Source organism: Podarcis liolepis, assembly GCF_965112155.1.
Source record: "Podarcis liolepis genome assembly, chromosome: 17".
NCBI lineage: Eukaryota > Metazoa > Chordata > Lepidosauria > Squamata > Lacertidae > Podarcis > Podarcis liolepis.
In genome coordinates, this window is record NC_139571.1 from 41192622 (window position 1) to 41213993 (window position 21372).

The 21372-nt window shown below is 45.6% G+C and overlaps 1 protein-coding gene across 3 annotated transcripts in view; it reads right to left on the reverse strand.

Annotated features, from left to right (window-relative positions):
* Positions 1 to 200: 200 nt before the first annotated feature.
* The window catches only part of CASR (calcium sensing receptor), a 51791-nt gene continuing 30619 nt past the window's right edge, over positions 201 to 21372 (reverse strand). For all 3 annotated transcript variants that reach the window (XM_083481699.1, XM_083481700.1, XM_083481701.1), the window contains 3 exons: positions 8372 to 8602; positions 4322 to 4445; positions 201 to 2862 (listed from right to left, as the gene is read on the reverse strand). In XM_083481699.1, the coding sequence (XP_083337825.1) occupies positions 1421 to 2862; positions 4322 to 4445; positions 8372 to 8602 (1797 nt within the window). In that variant the 3' untranslated portion in view covers positions 201 to 1420. The remainder of the gene's footprint in view (positions 2863 to 4321; positions 4446 to 8371; positions 8603 to 21372) is intronic.

The following is a 21372-nucleotide window of genomic DNA, read 5'->3' on the forward strand; positions in this document are numbered from 1 at the left end:
TGTCTGTGCGTCTTATGGAGTAAATGCCTATGGACGGTGGTTGGATCCTGCTGCAGTCGCGAGCAAAGGATCCATGGCTCCCCTTCCTTCCCTCCTCCGTGGCTCGCTTTGAAGCAGCGAAGCGGGATAGGAGCCGCTTACACGGGTGTAAGTGGCTGCTGTCCCGCTTTGCTGCTTTAAAGCGAGCTCCAGATCAGGGAGGGAGGGACAAGCTCTCCTTCCTTCCCTCCTCCCCAGCTCAGCTCGCTTTAAAGCAGCAAAGCGGGAGAGGAGCCGCTTACACGAGAGGAGGCTGCTGGGGTTCCTGTGTTGGGTCCGTCTGGGGGCGTGCTGCCTCCCCGCTCGTCGCTCCTTGAGCACGCACGCTAAAGAAACATACAGCTCCTGTCCCTCTCACTCTGATATACCAGTAGTTTATTAAATAGTTTAGTACAACATTTGATTCAGAATATCCCCCCCCCCCCGTTTTCCTCCTTTAAAAACTAGGTGCGTCTTATGGAGCGAAAAATACGGTATCTGGTTTGCAAATGTGCCCAAGAGGACTGGTGACCCCTGCTGTAATAAAATGCCAGCCATTTGCAGCACAGAAGCCATAACAGCAGTAGCCTAAATTACGTTATGGGCACATGTTACTGAGATCTCTGTAAATTCCCCAGGAGCACAGGCTGCCCTTCCTTGCTGCCTACCAAGTGAGTCAACCCTGGGCATGCATCTCTGGGAGGACAGCAGCTCTGCATAAAGCAGCGGTGTTTCTCAGGACGTTATTCCTCTTTTATGAGACATTGGGAACAGCATAAAGCGGCTAATCTTTTGATTGTAAATACAAGGAGCGATGTCTTCTTATTTTTAAATACTTTACATGTGGAGGGCAACAGCTGAAATTCATTTAGCATGTTTGCCTAGGGCCTGGAGGGTGACGTTCCCCTAAGTCAAACCACATGTCCTGTTTTGTGTAAAGCAGAAAGGTTTTCCTCGTTGCAATATGGCTAAGCAGATTTACATATAAAGAGGGGCTATTACACACCACGAAGAAAAGGGATAATATACATCAATGTAAAAGCAGAGCACGTTACTAGAACTGTTCAGAGATGTTCACTAACCAGCACGTTGGTGGCCTTGGACCACTAGGGTAGAACGATGATAAACTCCACACAAAAATCTGCTAAAACCCAGCTTGGGGGGGGGGGGTACTAGTCCTTCCAACGGGTTTCTTCTCCTCATATCTTCCACAACCAGCACAGGTTTTCACTAAAATTATCACTAGGCATTTTCTTCCCCCTCCCACCCTCAACAGCCCTTTGGAGGTGAGTTTATCCTGCTGTTTCTAACCCTAAGAAGTGGCTGGCTGTGTTGCAGATGTATCCAGTCCTTTTCCCCCGTTTTAGAGAAGAGCGGGGAAAACAGACTCCTTTTTCTCTGCTTATGAATGAATGGCGTTCTCTAGGATGGAGTCATTGCCTACAAAATCCCGCAAGTATGCATCTGACAAAGAACGTTGCTCTTCTTCCGAGTTTTGCACTTCTTGCTTGGCTTCTGCCATTACTGGTTCCTGTGTGTTGGAGTCTTGAATTGAGGGCATCTGGAAGTTGGGCTCATTGCCTCGTGGTTCGCTGGGTTGCAGAGGAAGCAGGGCCTTGTGGCGCATGAGGCTGTCATCGCTGTTTTGGGCTTCCAGTGAGTTCCTGTGCTTTGCATTCCGGTTGGCTACTGCATTTGTCTGGTGCTCCTCAAAGCTCAGCGAGAAAGTAACAGTCCCACCGCCAAAACTCACCTTTTGCTTGCACCCATGTGGCTGATGCTGGTCCACTGGACTTGGCAGTGAAAAGGGATTTTCATGGTTGCTTTTACTGCTGATGGACGAGGATGGGGTGGAGGCCGTGGAGCCGCCAAGACTGTTGGACCTCTTGCGGGACACATTGCTGCGCCGCAGCGTAGCCTTGGCAGCCACCTTGAAGGCGTGGGCAGCGGTGCTAGAGCGCACCTCCTCGATGGTGTTGCGCGAGGGCTTGAAGAGGATGATGTAGACCTTGTTGAAGAAGATGCAAGCCAGCTGCCCAAAGCTGGCAGCCAGTATAGCGATCACCTCCACCGCCGAGACGAATTTGCCGTAGGTGCTGGCATAAGCTGGGATGAAAGAGATCCAAACAATGAAGAAGATCAGCATGCTGAAGGTGATGAATTTGGCCTCGTTGAAGTTCTCGGGCAGCTTGCGGGACTTGAAAGCGAAGAAGAAGCAGATAGCGGCCAGGAGGCATGTGTAGCCGATCAAGAAGCCCAGTGCCATCAAGGAGCCCTCATTGCAGGTGATGAAGATGATCTCGTCCTCCAGTTCATGATTCCGATAGCTGGAAGGGGGAGCCGTATAGAGCCAGATGACACAGATGACTATCTGCACAAAAGTGCACAGGAAGACCAGGAGGAACTGGAGGTTAAGGCCCCACCACTTGCGATGGAGGCTTGTGGGTATCTTGGCCTCAAAGACCAGGAGGACGCGGTTGGTCTTCACCAGGATGCAGGAGATGCAGAGGACAAAGCTGATGCCAAAGGCCGGCTGCCGTAAGCGGCAGTTCCAGTCCTGGGGCTCCCCGATGAAGAACAGGGAGCTGGAGAAGCAGCAAAGCAAGGAGAAGAGGAGGAGGTAAGAGAGTTCGCGGTTTGTGGCCTTGACGATGGGTGTGTTGCGAAATCTGGTAAAGACCCCTAGGACAAACGATGTGAGGAAGATGCCTAGTATAGCGAAGAGGGTGAGCGCAATCCCAAACGGCTCTGTCCAAGACAAAAATTCTATTTGCTTGGGAATGCAGAACGTGTGGTTTTCGTTGGACCAGAAGTCTTCATCACACCTCTCACAGGCACTAGCATCTGGAAAAGACAAGACACTCTTGAGAAAGAAAGAAAGAAAGAAAGAAAGAAAGAAAGAAAGAAAGAAAAGAAAAAAAAAATTCTGAACCTCAACAGCATGTGTGTTGCATATTGCCTGAGAGTTGACCAACTCTGGCTCATTTTATTTAATTATTAAAGTGATCTAGGACCCCAGGGCAGGTTACACCAACAAATTACATGAAGCAATGAATAAATATTAAAACACACATGCAATTTTACAAGCTTAAGAACATTAAACACCTGTCAAAATTACAATATAGGGCCTGGCTAAGTCATTGCATTAGGCTGAGGTGACCTGCAAGGTCTCATTCGTCTTTTTTCTTTGTTTGTGTAATGTTAAGAGGTAGATGGGGGTCTGGTGCAAGACCCCTAGAACATGAGCCCTTGAGGGGTGTCAGGGTTGTAGATGCCCCTGCGGGCTCTATGCACAGAGGGCCACAACACCTGTATCAGCTAACCTTATCATCATCATCATCATCATCATTTTATTAAATTTGTTAGATACTTTATCTTGCCCAATGCAACCTGAAGTGACTTGTGACCAAACAAGCAACCAAACAAAAATAAACAAAAGCCCACATTAAAACGGGGGGGGGGGGGCAATAAAGATTATGACCCAATACATTACAAACATTCCATCCACTTCTAAAAGGCCACAGATATACAGAAAAAGGCCAAAGGGACAGGCAGTAGATGATAAGAGGAAAGCTCATTCTTTTACAAATTATTCCACTTCCTTAAAAATATGAAGGCAGTTCCAGGCCTAGATGGCACTATAGTGGTAAATCAGCATTTTCATATAAATTTCCTCCATACAGAAAACTAGCGTGCCAGGGATTGTAACTAGGCTTCTCTCTGACACACTAGTTTTCTGTCATGTGCTTCCATCATGATGCCCCAGAATGCACGTTTGCCACCTTAGAACTAGGCCAGAAATGGTACCTGGCTGAGATACGGACAGTTCCAGGGAGCACCCAATTTAGCGCAATGTGGGCAGTTTCTCCACACAGGTTGACAAGCAGAGGAGGGGAGGAGGAGGAGGAGGAGGAGGAGGAAGAAGAAGAAGAAGAAGAGGAGGAGGAGGAGGAATAAGGCTACCTACTGAGAAGATCAATAAAAAAGCCAAATTTTGTCCTTGCTCAGGACATATTACCAAGGGGTGAAGGCACAGCAAACAAAGTTTCTAAGAGCTGTGATCTACTATTGATTCTACCACTCAAAACAAACACCTTCCTATTTTGTTGCTGTGACAACTGACTTCCCTCAACGAGGCCATGAAATTCTTCCAGAGGTTCTGCGACAACACTGCTACATCCTCAATTTGCCCAAACCTTTTGACTGTGGGCTCCAGTTTCAAAATACGTTTTCCAACTCCATCTTGGGAAATGTCTCCAAGCAGAAAAGAGCAAAGCATCGATTTCTCCGCATCAGACCATACCTGTCTCATCACTGATCTCCCCGTCAGTGCATTCCACACATTCAAAACAACAAGTAGCTGTGCCCTCGAGAATGCCTTTTCTTCTGCCTGGCGGGCAGTCTTTGCTGCAGTTGGAGAACGGCACCTGGAGGAATTAAAAACAAACCAACCGTGAGCAGAAAGAGGCACAGTCATCAGGAAGAGAGTGAAAATCTAGATAAAGATTGTTATGTACTGAAGTGCTCATCCTGGGCCAACAGGGGGATACTGTAGATAGTTATGCAAATGAAGGATCGAAAGTGACGTTCAGTGATTGGATAGTTTTAGAAAGTTGTTACAGTAACAAGGTACTGGAGCTCTATATAAGCAGGCTGACTGAGCCCTTCAGTTCAGTTCAGTTCTGGCCTCAGAATAAAGAAGAGCTGTTTGAAGAATCGCTGTGTCGTCTGATATGTTCACCCACAACTTAACAAAGATGCTTTGCTCCAATTCATTCCAGGGACTGAGGTGAGAAACTGAACTTCACCAAGCAGGAAGAGGTATGAGGCAAAGCCCTCCTGGTGGAGGCTGCTACTCACAGAGGGTTGATAGCAGACCTGCCAACTACTAGATGCCACTGTCTGTGGTGGCGGCGCCTCCCCTTTTCTACTGAGGGAGAGGACAGTTGGCGGCTGTACAGCCACTTCTCTTCCACTGCCAACCATTCACCTGAGCAAAATGGCAAGGGAGTAGCAGCGCTGACCACAAGCAGCAGCAGAAAGGGGAGAGACAGGAGATGGCGAAATTGGCGTCAGAAATAAGAGAGCAAAAAGAAGAAACGCTTGAACGGAGACCCTTTTCTAATTATCTGAGAAAATATTATAGGCAAATGAAATGGAAGGCAGGACTTGAAGCAAAAGAATGAGAATGATAAAGGAATATAATGTAGGACAGATGTTTTAGAGAAATATTACCTTTAGGGCAGTAGATTAATTATCTGAATAGAAACATCATGGGAGGAAGGGTAGAAAGCCAAAATCTTAAGGGAACACTGCATTGAAATTGGATTGAATTTGTTAAACTGTTTGAAAACCAATAAAAATTTATGTTCAGAAAAAAGGAGAATCGGTGGTTGCTGCATTTATTGCCCCTTGCTTCACCAGGCAAGCAAGTAGCTACCGCTCTTTTATTTATATTCTTTTATTCCATTCTATTAAAGCGATTTATGTACTGCTTAACTGCAATCATCTCTAAGTGGTGTGCAAGAAATACAATATAGAATATTGGTTAAGTGGCAAAGGCTCTAAGAAAGGAGTGGCAGCTGCCCATGTCACCAGCTCCGTCCCTCCGTGCAGACGATGTGAGGTCGATGCTGCTGCTTTTGCAGGTGGCAGCAGCAAGGAGGGGGCCCTTCACCCAAGGGGCCCAGTCCTTACCACTAGCTGGAGAGAGTAGACAGGAGACAGTGTCTGCTGCTGCTTCTCCCAGGACACTGTGGTCCTTGCAGCTGCTTCAAAGGATGGGTTGGTGACAGAAAGATTGTCATAGGGGACTCTAGAGAGGTATAACCATATTGTGGGCTGGGGTGTGGGTAGGGAATGGTGTGCCTGTTCCTCCAAAATGTGAGCCCCAAATTGACTTGAAAAATGATAAAACACAAGGGTGATCTTTGTACTGCTGATGGCTTAGAATCTGCACTGTCTGTCAGTATCTAACACGGTAATGGGTTGTTTCTCATTGCCAGCAGCAAGAAATTTCCATGGTGGTGTAGCTCTCAAAGGCAGCATCATGCTGATATGCACAACAGCTGTTGCCCCAACTTAGCTTTGCGTTAGAGAGCAAATAAGCTCAGAATCCATGCTGTGCATCACCCCAGCAATCCTTGCTGCCTGGCATTGCAGGGAACTGCCACACACGATCTAATGGCAGATTTCTGCACATATACCAAAGAGCCACAAGGTGGAAGCAGAAATCAAAACTGTGACTTTCAATTACAGATAGGTAGCCGTGTTGGTCTGCCATAGTCAAAATAAAAAAATTCCTTCCAGTAGCACCTTAAAGACCAACTAAGTTAGTTCTTGGTATGAGCTTTCGTGTGCATGCACACTTCTTCAGATACTTCTGTATCTGAAGTGTATCTGAAGAAGTGTGCATGCACACGAAAGCTCATACCAAGAACTAACTTAGTTGGTCTTTAAGGTGCTACTGGAAGGAATTTCTTTATTGTGACTTTCAAAACAGTGGTCTGGTGCTGAATGTTGCTTAGCATTTGAACAATTTCATGGAGTGGCCTTTCCCCCTCAGGAACCACAACAATTTGCCAGCTGTGGTCTCATCCAGACCTGCACTTGTCTTGTGCCCAGAAATCACGAGTCCAAGCAGTTTCCTGCTTGTCCCGCACTTTCTAGGGACAGGTCTGTCCAAGCAGTTATGTCCTTGTCCTCCTCCTCCTCCTCCTCCTCCTCCTCCTCCTCCTCCTCCTCCTTCTTCTTCTTCTTCTTCAACTGCCCTATACCTGCAGGTCTCAGGGTGGTTTGCAGAATAAAATCAAAATATAAAACCACAAAATCCAAAATAAAAATAAAAACAACAACCCAATGAACTGCTTTCTCCTGGAAAACCTGCTCTTTAGCGATCAATCGGAACAAACTTCAATCCACTTGATAGACATTTGCTCCAACTCAGTGGTAAAGATCGGGTTTCGCCAAGGCAAAGCAACAGAGCAAGGGCAAGTCTGGATGAGCCCTACGTATAACAACATAGGAGCAATAAAAAAATTTTCTTCCTGTAGCACCTTAAAGACCAACTAAGTTAGTTCTTGGTATAAGCTTTCGTGTGCATGCACACTTCTTCAGATACACACTTCTTCTTGTATCTGAAGAAGTGTGTATGCACACGAAAGCTTATACCAAGAACTAACTTAGTTGGTCTTTAAGGTGCTACAGGAAGAAAATTTTTTTTTATTTTGACTATGACAGACCAACACGGCTACCCATCTGTAACATAGGAGCAATTTAATTAACTACTAAATAGCAAGGCAACAGCAGCTTGAGGCTGTGTGTAAATCTGTATGCCTTCCTTTGAAAGCATTGCTGGCGCTCAGAGGTAGGAAGGACCCCCAAAAAAGCTCAATGCACTTGTGATTCTAGCACCAGGAACAAGGCTGGGAGATCAATGGAAAGGAGCGGGACAAAAAGGGCTTATAGCAACAGGAGGGATCTCAGGGAGGCAAGTGCAGGGCACACCCAGCTCCATCCTCTAACTCCTCACTGCCGCCCCTCAGCAGCTGCCACCCGAGGCAGATGCCTCATGTTGTTTAATGGCAGTGTTCCCCAATAATCACATACAGTGGTGCCTCGCAAGATGAAAAGAATCCGTTCTGTGATTCTCTTCGTCTAGCGGTTTTTTCGTCTTGCGAAGCAAGCCCATTGACGGATTAGCGGCTTGTCTGCTGATCGGATCAGCTGATAAGCAGCTTAGCGGCTTAGAAAAAGGGGGTGGGGTGGGAAAAAACCAGCAGGAACTCACAAGACATTGTCATCTTGCGAAGCAAGCCCATAGGAAATTCGTTTTGCGAAGCACCTCCAAAATGGAAAACTCTTTCGTCTAGCGAGTTTTCTGTCTTGCGAGGCATTCGTCTTGTGGGGCACCACTGTACCCCTTTTGAGAATTTAGTCTTACAGGCGTAGTTTTAATAATGCTATTTTATCTTTGGATTGTTTTCTGCAGCTAGAAAGACTATGATAAAGTAAAAGAGTTCTGCCATCTACCTATGGAACCCTCAAGGGTACATATACCACACTTTGGGAAATGCTGCTATACAGCATTCAAAATGGCAACACCAGCACTATGATTTGGAGGACAGGAACTGATACTACACACATAGGCACACTTCGCCTGCTGCTCACCCACATAAAACCAGGCAGCGGCAACAAATACGATGCATTTCCCCCCCTTCTGTGCAGCAGGACCCAAGGAAACAGAACCTTGCCATTGGCTATGGGAAAGAATTTCAGCCCGAAAAGATCAGTGGACCTTGTGGGCAAGGTTGATAAATATTAATGTTAGTTTGGGGTGGCTGGTGTCTCTTACCTCCTTCGAAAACCCACTCCACAGAATCTTGTTCTCATTGATAAACAGCCTCTCTCCTTTCTTGGCATAAACATTATAGTGTCCAACTTCCTCAAAGACAATGGAGCCGTCCTCTGGTGACAGGTGCCAATTGATGATGGAGTAATTCCCTATCAGGCCCCCAGATTCGTCAAAATCCACTTGCTCTCCCATGTTGTTTGTGAAGTTCAAGTGCCGCAGGTGCTTCAGTACCTACGGAGAAGGATATAGATATAGGCTGAATCAGACCATCACTGATACTGGCATCTCTTGGCGGACCAACCCTGCTGTGCCAAAATCAAAAGCCATTAAAATGCCTGAAGTTAGGAAGAAACAGAAATGGCAGCTGGTGCTGCTGAAACGTTTACTTATCACATGCTTGGGTTGTTTTATACATCCTTTTGCAAATGGGTGTGAGATGATATTCCTGCATTGCAAAGGGGTTGGACTAGACTGGGGTTTCCCAAACTTGACTCTCCAGCTGTTTTGGACTACAACTCCCATCATCCCTAGCTAGCAGAACCAGTGGTCATGGATGATGGGAACTGTAGTCAAAAACAGCTGGAGACTCATGTTTTAGAAACTCTTGACTAGATGACCCTTGTGACCCCTTCCAATTCTATGACTCCCCCCCCCATTAAAATAAACCTCTTATTTTTGAGAAGGGAGAGGGGGCTATAGATGCTGGGGGAAGACTTATTAGAGACACTTGACTAGCCTCTCTTCAACTGGAAATGGCACCATTGTTAGGGAGTTTTCAGGGACCAGGGATATTCAGTTCTGCCAGGAAGCATAGGATTTGTAGTTTTCTCTGCCTCCCAATTTTTTTCTTTTCACTTTAATCTTCTCAGGGGTATTTGGGGTGGGGAAAGGGCTGGCAGTGGAAGGGTGTGAGAAAAAACAATGTGTTTGGTTGAGAGAGTTCAGTTGGTAGCACATGAGACTCTTAATCCCAGAGTTGTGAGTCTGAGTCTCATGTTGGGCAAAAGATTCCTGTATTGCAGGGGTTGGACTAGATGACTCTTGTGGTCCCTTCCAACTCTATGATTCTATTATTCTAAATGCCTTTAAAAAAAACCTCTCTAGTCTTTTCAAGTATTTCCACGGAATGCTTGAAAATGAACGCAAACACATACTTTTTAAAAAAGTGAGCTAAGTTGTGTGTTGATTTTTTTAATTAAAAAAACCAAAATGTGTTTATGCCAGCTTTCAGTTTTAAGAACTTCCAGGTTGTCTCACACCATTAAAATACAGTATCAAGATAAAAACAGTAGCAGAACATTAAAACCTGAGCAGAACAAAAAACAAAAACAAAACAACAAAACAAAACAAAAAACAAAACACCAACAGTACTTGTCAAAAACTAGTAGATTAAAACCAGCTTAAAATGGCAAATTGGTGAGCCTGGTTAAATGAAAAAGTCTTTGTCTGGTGTTAAAAGAACATTGAGAAGAAAAATAGTACACACAGGGTACCACAATTGAAAAAGCACCACAACAAATTTGTTTCATGTGGTCTGAGGGCTGACTTCACACACACACACACACACACTCTTTTAAAAACAAGTACCAGCTGCTCAAAGTGGTTTAAAGTGCTACTCTTATCATTCACATTGAAAATTTAGTTGCAAAAGAGTTATATGATGTGTTGATGTGCTGTCCCAACTAGAAATATTGTAGTGGCTATTGACATGGGCAAAAAGGGACGACGCAACGTCCCTGAGATCCTTCTAGAAACATGGCAGGAGTGGGATGGGGCAGCCATGATTTTTCCAGTACAAGGTTCCTGGTTGGGACAGCAAGCCTTCATGTGCCATTATTCTCCAGCCACATTTTCAACACACATGTGACATGACAGGAGTTGCACTTTTTAGCCGCTCCATGTGGTAAAGTTAGTGCCTGTGGTTTTTGTTTTGTTTTAAGTGCAAGTCAGATCTCAGACCAGCTTGTATTCTTAGTAGGTAAAAATAAACACGACATATGTGTGCAGGTTTTGGGTGTGTGTGGGGGTAAATCCGCATGGAAATTGAACAGGACATATGAACACGCGTAAAAGGGACACAGTCTTAATGATTACTTTAGTATCCAGACAGACTTGTGCGAAAAGGCAGTCCTTTAGATCGGTTGCTTAATTTTTGTGAAACAGGGTAATATTAGATACAAGGCTTGTAATAACTTAGTCCAAAAAAGTTAAGAATTTAACAAACAAAAATACTGTTTACTTAAACGCCATGGTAGCTATTCAGAGAACCGTTTTCAAAGAGAAAGGTGAAAAACTAACCATACTATAGTGACTTGAAACACAGTGGTGCTGGTTTTCCCAGATGTATTCTAAGTCACAGAGGGGACAAGGAAGTCTTCACTCAATGTGCTTTACCTGACTTGCTTCTCTGCACTTGCAACCCTCCAGCCCCAAATCGAATTCAGTGATGCTGCCATCCACACATGCGCAAGGGATGCCTCAAATGTCCACCCACTCAGCTTAATTGCGGCTTAAAGGTAAAGGTAAAGGGACCCCTGACCATTAGGTCCAGTCGTGACCGACTCTGGGGTTGCGGCACTCATCTCGCTTTACTGGCCGAGGGAGCCGGCATACAGCTTCCGGGTCATGTGGCCAGCATGACTAAGCCGCTTCTGGCGAACCAGAGCAGCGCACGGAAATGCCATTTACCTTCCCGCCGGAGCAGTACCTATTTATCTACTTGCACTTTGACGTGCTTTCAAACTGCTAGGTTGGCAGGAGCAGGGACCGAGCAACGGGAGCTCACCCTGTCATGGGGATTCGAACCGCCAACCTTCTGATCGGCAAGTCCTAGGCTCTGTGGTTTAACCCACAGCGCCACCCGCGTCCCTAATTGCGGCTTACATTTTTCAAATTGGATGGAAGCTGGTTTGAGAGAAAAGGCATCAAGCAGCAGTATTTCTCAAGAAACTATAGGCTATAGATGGATTGTGGCTGACGTTCATGTGCCCTTGAGATCTAAATTGCCCTGCTTCTTAGACTGTCATCCAAAAGATTTACTTTTCTGGTTTATCACCACAGCAGTTATTAACGCTGGGCTTCAGCAAATGATTTAATTAGACAGCGCCTATATGATATTGAGCGTCAGAATAATTTGGCCACAATATGGAAATTTTGTCCATGGTAGGATTATTTTCCACTTAGTCATTTTGATACGTTGGCACCCTATTTGCAAAATTTAACAATTCCAGTACACAGATGTGCTTTCACTTATGCAAGATTACATATACAGTGGTACCTCAGGTTAAGTACTTAATTCGTTCCGGAGGTCCGTTCTTAACCTGAAACTGTTCTTAACCTGAAACAGCACTTTAGCTAATGGGGCCTCCTGCTGCCGCCACACCGCTGGAGCACGATTTCTGTTCTCATCCTGAAGCAAAGGTCTTAACCCAAGGTACTATTTCTGGGTTAGCGGAGTCTGTAACCTGAAGCATATGCAACCTGAAGCGTAATTAGAGTAAGATCTATTCTTTGATTATTCATGTAAACCTCCAGTTTTTACCTCTATCTTCAGTACATTGTGTTTTATTTTATTGCTATGGCTAGTGGCTGATGCAAATAAAGATTCTTCTTCTTCTTCTTCATGATGTGCACTTGGCTTCAAATAGCAAGGTGGGAACGCACTGGAACCTGAGTAAGGGCTAATGTGTGCACAGCCTGAAACTATAACTAGCATAATGAGCGTTCTATAAATTGCTGTGGTTTACTGATGAGATTACCATGAAAGTTTTTAAAAAGTGTTTTGTGGAACTGGTCTCTTATGCAGTATATTGGGTAGGTTCATGTAGGAAAGTGCAGGTAATTTTTATCTGTAAGCCACCTTGAATCCTTGTCAGTGAAAAAGGCAGGGTATAAATAAATTAATAATAGGGAGGGAGAAAGGTTGTTTTCTGCTGCTCCAGAGAAGCTGACACGGAGCAATGGATCCAAACTACAAGAAAGGAGATTCCACCTAAACATTAGGAAGAACTTCCTGACAGTAAGAGCTGTTCGACAGTGGAATTTGCTGCCAAGGAGTGTGGTGGAGTCTCCTGCTTTGGAGGTCTTTAAGCAGAGGCTTGACAACCATATGCCAGGAGTGCTCTGATGGTGTTTCCTGCTTGGCAGGGGGTTGGACTCGATGGCCCTTGGGGTCTCTTCCAACTCTATGATTCTATGATTCTATAATAATAATAATAATAATAATAATAATAATAATAATAGGTGCACACCTTTGTCTCTCAAAGCAGACGGGTGCCAACAAATCTGACGGGACAAGATGACAAGACATTTCCTCGGCCTTTTGGGTATAGCAAACCTAACTATTATCGGCTGTTACAGTTCTAATTCAACTTCTACTTGCACCCAGTGCACACAAAGCAAAGAAACTGAAAAAGCAAGAGAGATATGGCTCTGAACCCCAATACCTGATGAAGAGCTGCGTGAGAGCCGAAAACCTTGTGACTTTTTTAAAAAAGGATTCTCTTATTAAAGATACTAGTTTCTATTATTCTATTACCCTCATTCTTGTTTCGCTAGTGCTGCAATGGCATTTGTCTAATATTAACATGTCATGAAAATGGAAGTGCGGCAGGAGCAAGATGGGGAAGGGGGAGATGGCAAATGTTATCAGAATCAGGAGAAGCAGCAAAACCTGGACCATCTGCTCAGTCCACCAGCTCACGCTCAGCTAATGACCAACCTCACGCATTTGTTTCCAAACAAATATTCTCACATTAGTGTAGCTGGAGACAGCTTGACTTGTCCTCTTCTCTGAAAGGCTTCTGTGCATCCTTTGAACAGGGGATGCCAATGACTGAGCCAGGATATATACCATGTGCCAAAATACGTTGCCTCCCACTGAAGAGAGCCCTGCTTTATCTTCCATGTGCAAAACTGTCAGACTGGTTTATGTATTTGAGTGATTTGAGTATTATAATTTCATAGAATCATAGAATCCTAGAGTTGGAAGAGACCACAAGGGCCATCGAGTCCAACCCCCTGCCAAGCAGGAAACACCATCAGAGCACTCCTGACATATGGTTGTCAAGCCTCTGCTTAAAGACCTCCAAAGGAGGAGACTCCACCACACTCCTTGGCAGCAAATTCCACTGTCGAACAGCTCTTACTGTCAGGAAGTTCTTCCTAATGTTTAGGTGGAATCTTCTTTCTTGTAGTTTGGATCCATTGCTCCGTGTCCGCTTCTCTGGAGCAGCAGAAAACAACCTTTCTCCCTCCTCTATGTGACATCCTTTTATATATTTGAACATGGCTATCATATCACCCCTTAACCTCCTCTTCTCCAGGCTAAACATGCCCAGCTCCCTTAGCCGTTCCTCATAAGGCATTGTTTCCAGGCCTTTGACCATTTTGGTTGCCCTCCTCTGGACACGTTCCAGTTTGTCAGTGTCCTTCTTGAATTGTGGTGCCCAGAACTGGACACAGTACTCCAGGTGAGGTCTGGCCAGAGCAGAATACAGTGGCACTATTACTTCCCTTGATTTGAGTAATGCTGTACCAGTGTGGCATAGTGGTTAGAGTGTCAGGCCTGGGAGACCAGGGTTCAACTCCCACTCAACTGCCTCTCAGCCTAATCTACCTCACAGGGTTGCTGTGAGGATTAGAGGAGACCATATGCACTGCTTTGAGCTCCTTAAGAGAAAAAGGTATGATATAAATGCAACATATACGTATGTATGTATCAAAGGGTGGTATTCAACGCTAGTCCTACTCAGAGCAGGCCTATTAAAGTACCGGTAAATATACGTGATTAAGGTTCATTAGTTTCTATGGGTCTACACTGAGTAGGGCTTAGCTGAATAAATGTGTACCTAATGCAAATAACGAAACTGACATTAGACAGCATCTGTAATGAACATTACACTTTTCCTCAATGTGAAGTGGTGATAAGCCAAAACTAATTTTCCAGTTTACTATTTCTGCATATTTGTCTGCCTTAATGATCTCTGTGAGAGGCCAGCGAATTACCAAAATAATGTCATTGATCTCCTGAAAGGTGGTACCCTCTCTGCTGCTTTTGGAATCTAAAATCATCAAGAGTTTGAGAAGTTTACACCCCACATAACTAGACTGGACGGGATAGAGAAACCATCTGAAGCCAAATCTGACATTTTGAATTTAGGGTGAAAATTTGTAGCTGTGAGGTGACGGATGATACACCTTGAGACATAAAGTCTCTCTCTGTAAATTTGCTACAGGGTTAGGTGATCTACTGCCAACTCTAGTAAGAGTTATGGTTTGCTTCCTATATGCTTATATATCTGTAAGCAAACTATTACTAAGACAACATAATTCTCTTGTCCTTTCCCAACCAAATGAATCTCCAAGGGCACTTCTATTTTTCTAGAAAAAGAGGTGCCAGAACTCACCACGAACACCTCCCTTGTTCTCTTATAATGGCAATGGCGCCCACCTGAGAGGGCCAGAACTGAGTTCAACCTGGAAAAAAGCCCTGTCCAAGTGTTACCTGGGCGCATCTCACCCTGAGGGGGGGGGGGAGTGGGAACTGTGTAACACAATAAAATATTTGGATCAGAGTCCAATTTATCAAAGGGAAAGTGTGTCCTCCCTCAAAGACCTGGTGAGACCTGGAGACGGACCTCCTGTGTTGTGGGTGGGAATACTGGACAAGCTACAACACCCGATTGGTAGGTCCCTCGTTGCTGGGTTTAATTTGGCCAATGGGGTGCAGTCTAGATGGATCGAGGGACCTATATATGCCTATGCACGTGACCCAGAGCTTCATCTTTTGGCTCGTGCATCGGAACACCCGCCCACCTCTCCCTATATGTAGGGTATTTTGCAACTGACCTTGCTAAGCCGTTGTGTGTCATCTGTCGTTGGGACAGGGGCACGGCAGGAATTTTCCCCACTTGACTGATTGGCTGGTGCCATTTGGGTTTCACCTGCCGCATAGCAAATCGTCACAACTTGTAAGGTTGCGGATAGGCACTGGTTCAGGTGATAGGGATGGGAGAATGGTCTCACCATCCCTACGTGAAGGGTATTCCGTTAAAGGAATCCAGGGACTCAACTTGGTTTGGTCAACCCCCGAGAGGGGGTTGTGCCCGTGCCTGAGTCCAGGGGAGCATCTGGGGAGTGGATATAGTCCGTTCCCGGGCTTTCCGCCTACCTCAGGTGTTCACCCTTGGCTGACCTATGATAGAGCTCTGGGTCAGCGCTACCTGCAAGGGTGCAGGGAGCTAGTCGAACCAGAGCCTATGCAACCACTCATTTTCTGTAATCAACAAAGTTGTGGCCTGAATTCTGCCCAAAAACAAAACTAAAATTTGAGTCAAATGTGTCTTTATTTAGGGGGGAGGTCTCTGGGTCTGAACACGCAGGAAATGTAAGGAATTACTCCCTCACACCAGGGATGCTTCTAGACATAGGTTGTCTTAGTGTACCTATTCATTGCTGTTTTGCTTCAAACAAGAAGTGTCTGGAGGTGGTTGGAGGATGGATGGCAGCTAACAGATTGAGGTTGAATCCTGACAAGACAGAAGTACTGTTTTGGGGGGACAGGGGGCGGGCAGGTGTGGAGGATTCCCTGGTCCTGAATGGGGTAACTGTGCCCCTGAAGGACCAGGTGCGCAGCCTGGGAGTCATTCTGGACTCACAGCTGTCCATGGAGGCGCAGGTCAATTCTGTGTCCAGGGCAGCTGTTTACCAGCTCCATCTGGTACGCAGGATGAGACCCTACCTGCCCGCAGACTGTCTTGCCAGAGTGGTGCATGCTCTGGTTATCTCCCACTTGGACTACTGCAATGCGCTCTACATGGGGCTACCTTTGAAGGTGACCCGGAAACTACAACTAATCCAGAACGCAGCAGCCAGACTGGTGACTGGGAGCGGCCGCCGAGACCATATAACACCGGTCTTGAAAGACCTACATTGGCTCCCAGTACGTTTCCGAGCACAATTCAAAGTGTTGGTGCTGACCTTTAAAGCCCTAAATGGCCTCGGTCCAGTATATCTGAAGGAGCATCTCCACCCCCATCGTTCTACCCGGACACAGAGATCCAGCGCCGAGGGCCTTCTGGCGGTACCCTCACTGTGAGAAGCCAAGTTACAGGGAACCAGGCAGAGGGCCTTCTCAGTAGTGGTGCCCTCCCTGTGGAACGCCCTCCCACCAGATGTCAAAGAGAACAACAACTACCAGACTTTTAGAAGACATCTGAAGGCAGCCCTGTTTAGAGAGGCTTTTAATGTTTGATGTAGTACAGTATTTTAATATATATTTTTGGAAGCCGCCCAGAGTGGCTAGGGAAGCCCAGCCAGATGTGCGGGGTATAAATAATAAATTCTTATTCTTATTCTTATTCTTATTATTGGATTGCTTCCAGATGACTGGAATTCAAATGATATTCGGCAGCTAAGAAAGCAGTCCCTAGCCCAAATATTGGGCAGGGTGGTTTGCATCTGAAGCATGGCGTGGAGGAAAGGGTTAAATGCTCACACACACCAGCCCCAATCCTCACTGTGATCAGCTTGTGGCTGCAACTGGGGTGACACTGATGTAAAGACAGTGCTATCTGGAAAGGTTAAAGTGACAGAGTTGACTCCAAGAGAGCAGAGACAGACCCCAGAGAACAAAATGGTAAGAGGAATCCATACAGACCATAACCAGCAACATCCCTGCCCTCCGCAAAGTACTGGAACAGCTGCACAATGGGTCATCCTTACCTATGGAGGCTGTGCACTTGTTCCTTTGTGCTTTGTGTCAGAAGATTGAGGTGGAAAGCTCAAGAGCAGGACGTTTTACTCAATATCATGCAGATGCCTCAAAAACAGTGAGTGAATGAAGTGTGGCTATTCCATAATACATGACCATTGTGGAAGCAGCTCAGGAATGATGTGCTGCGGGAGAGCGCACTGATAGCACCACTGCTGCAAAAGCACAGAAATCTCTCATGTGGGAAGTTACAGACTTTGACTCATTGTACAGAGGGTGTGGCATGGCTGTGCAAAAAGAGCATGAACAGCGCACCTCAGCTGTGCACTGAGTGCATCCGCCACTGCTATATTCTTTGCAAAATAACTTCCCATCTTTACTTCTTAAAATACAGTGGTGCCCCGCAAGACGAATGCCTCGCAAGACGAAAAACTCGCTAGACGAAAGAGTTTTCCGTTTTTTGAGTCGTTCTGCAAGACGAATTTCCCTATGGGCTTGCTTTGCAAGACGAAATGTCTTGCGAGTTCTTACAAGTTTGTTTCCTTTTTCTTAAAGCCGCTAAGCCGTTAATAGCTGCTAAGCCGCTAATAGCCGCTAAGCCGCTAATAGCCGTGGTTCGCAAGACGAAAAAACCGCAAGACGAAGAGACTCGCGGAACAGATTAATTTCGTCTTGCGAGGCACCACTGTACTGTCCTTTATGAACCCAATCACAGTCCTCTAATCCACGCCCACGCCTGCAATCACTTACAATTCTACGCATGTCTATGCAGATGTAAGTCCCACTGTGTTCACTTAAAAAGGTAAAGGACACCTGACAGTTAAGTCCAGTTGCAAACGACTCTGGGGTTGCGGCGCTCATCTCGCTTTACTGGCCGAGGGCACCGGTGTTTCTCCGCAGACAGTTTTTCTGGGTCATGTTGCCAGCATGACTAAGCTGCTTCTCGCGAAACCAGAGCAGTGCACGGAAACACTTTTTACCTTCCCACCGGAGTGGTACCTATTTATCTACTTGCACTTTTGGCATGGTTTAGAACTGCTAGGTTGGCAGGAGCTGGGACAGAGCAACAAGAGCTCACCCCGGCACGAGGATTCGAACCGCTGACCTTCTGATCGGCAAGCCCAAGAGGCTCAGTGGTTTAAACCACAGTGCCACTTGTTCACTTCCAAGTTAAGAGTGCTTATTTCAAAATAAATCCCAGTGAAATGGGTGGGACTTTTTTCTGAGGAAAGAGGGCTGGGATTGTCCTCTATCTCTGTCCTTAGCTGAACCCACCCATTGAGGGCTACTGAAAATACCAACCCCTCCCCTCTCTTCCTTTTTCATTGAAGAGAGGAAAACCAATGGGGGGGAAGCAATGAAGTAGAATGTCCTTCATCATTTAATGTAATAGTAAACAGCACCCTCTTTCCTTCGCATTAACACCCTCATAAATCCTTTCCTCTGTGTGTGATAAATGATAATGACCCTTCCTGCTATCATGGTTTTAAAAGCAGGTGCTAAACAGAGGAGAGGCGAAGAAGAGTTTCTGTTCTTGTCAGTCGGAAGCAGATGCATCAACAGGAGAGCTGGAAGATTAGGTGTCCTTTTCCACGAGCATCATTTCAAGCCAGCAGCCCCCAGTCATTTGCCCCATGGTCTTCTTAAAACAAGACCTTTTGTTTCATATTACTAGCCTAATATACTAATTTTACCCCTTTAGCCCTTGCAGAGAGTTGCCCTGAATGAACTGGGCTTCTTTTTAAACGCCGCTGAATTGATTCTTTGGCATTTATGTTTCTATCTTTAGTTACAAAACATACATGACAAGTCCTTAACAGTGAATTGTTTTGGCTAATCATTGACAGTCTGTAACCTATAAAAAGCTGCAAAAGTCACACAGTGATGAGGGCAGAGGATGTGGATTTTTCAAAAATGCTTTGGGGGGAAAGAAAGCATTCGTTCAAGAGGAAGGCAATGATGATATATTATTATGAAAAATGCCCCATCCGTTGGGAAATGCAAAGCGTGCAGGAAGGAGAATCTATACATTCCACTGGTTGGGACCTAGAGTACACCTTGGTGCAAACATTGCATTTTATTTTTCCTCATAAAAATGAATAATGGGGGGAGAGGGGAATAAAGAGATGTAAATGGGGTACCACTAGAGTAGGGGTACCACGGACTCTCTTGTGGAGGAGGCATGTATGTATGCTAGGGTTGCCATACTTCAGAAAATGTAAATCCAGACAAAAACGTTGCCTTTTGGGGGGGGGGCGGTCAAAGTTGTTGAGCTTTTTTCCCCAGCTAGTTTTAATAAAATCGGCAAAAAAAACCCAACCCCACTTACAACATGGGATGCCATACATTTAAATGTTCGCCCGGACACCATTTTCGGAATCAAAATCCCAGCGATGTCCAGGATTTTCTGGACGTACGGCAGCCCTTTGTAGCCTGCAGAATGTTTGAAGATGACTTTGCAGGAGGAATGACAATGACTAGGGCAGTGGTTGGAACAGGAGGGCAGGAGCACAAAGGGTGCTTATTCGTGGCAGTTCATTGAGGACTCACAAGCTGCTCATTCACGCTTTTTGGGGTTTTTTGCAGAATCCACGCAATGTAACTCCAATCAAATTGCCTTTCACTCTCTCTCTCTCTCCCCTGCCCCACATTAATCCAGATTTACCATTTCTGCAGAAAATCTGTCAACTAAAAAGGCCCCACAGAAACAGTAAATCTGGATTAAATGGGAAAATCTGAGGATGGCATCATGTAGATGCTACACAAAACTAGCATGAACGAGCAGCACAAGTCCATAATAATCTGCTATGTGGAAGCTCCAATACGTCTGGGTATGTGTGGGTTTCCTGGAGAGCATCGCCTCAGTCCTTCTGTTCCAGCCATCCATACCACACAGTTGTCATTCCCCACTGCAAAACCATCTTCAGACATTCTGCAGGTTGCATATATTCATGCTATACAGTGGTACCTCGGGTTAAGTGCTTAATTCGTTCGGGAGGTCCGTTCTTAACCTGAAACCTGAAGCACCACTTTAGCTAATGGAGCCTCCTGCTGCCGCCGCCGCCGCACGATTTCTGTTCTCATCCTGAAGCAAAGTTCTTAACCCGAGGTACTATTTCTGGGCTAGCGGAGTCTGTAACCTGAAGCGTATGTAACCCAAGGTACCACTGTACCATTAAAGCACACTGGTGCAGGGTCCCACTTGGATACAATTCTACAACAATGTATGCAATATTAATCCTATTCAGAGTAGATCTGCTCTGTTAAAATTAGTAGACATGACTAACTTGGGTGCATAAACTGTACTGGGTCTACTGTGGGGAAGATTAATTGTTGGATACAACCCATAGCATTTTTTAAAAACACATTTATACATAATCTTCCACACTAATCTCAAGATGGTTTACAGCATTAGAAGATGTTCTAGTAAGCTTTATTTTATTTTTTTAATGTACTGTAGTTCATAAGGTGCTAAGAAGGCAAGTCTATGCACATTTATTTGGGAGTACACTCCATTTAGTTCGGTGAGACTTACTGCTGGGCAAACATGTGTGAAGGACATTACTAAGCTATCAGTCATGATAATGGACAAACTGCAGTCCAGCATGCCACCAAAAAACAACCATCAAATAGGCGAAGAGACTGAATGATGAATGGCAGCTTCTTTTGTGAATGAATGCTCACTGTGGCTATAGGCAAGCTGCTATTCTCTCAACCTAAGTCCCCCATCTGTGGCATTGTCATAGTCTGGGTCCTGTCCTGACAGACACAACAGAGAAACAGAGCTGGGTTTCATCAACATGCCAGTGAAGCCTCTCTCCAAATTTTCCAGTGACCATTCCCCACAACTTCATGTAGATGTTAAAATTGGGGACCAAATAATACCCTTTGGGACCTCACAGCAAAAATGTCATGGGGCTGATGCTACTCTCTGAAACTATAGTCATTTATGGATTAACCCATATCTTAAGATCCATATCCTGTTCTGTTATTTCCAGTCAATAAAAAGGTAAAGGGACCCCTGACCATTAGGTCCAGTTGTGCCCGACTCTGGGGTTGCAGCGCTCATCTCGCTTTATTGGCCGAGGGAGCCGGCGTACAGCTTCCAGGTCATGTGGCCAGCATGACTAAGCCGCTTCTGGCGAACCAGAGCAGCGCATGGAAATGCTGTTTACCTTCCCACTGAAGCGGTACCTATTTATCTACTTGCACTTTGATGTGCTTTCGAACTGCTAGGTTGGCAGGAGCAGGGACCGAGCAACGGGAGCTCACCCCGTCGCGGGGATTC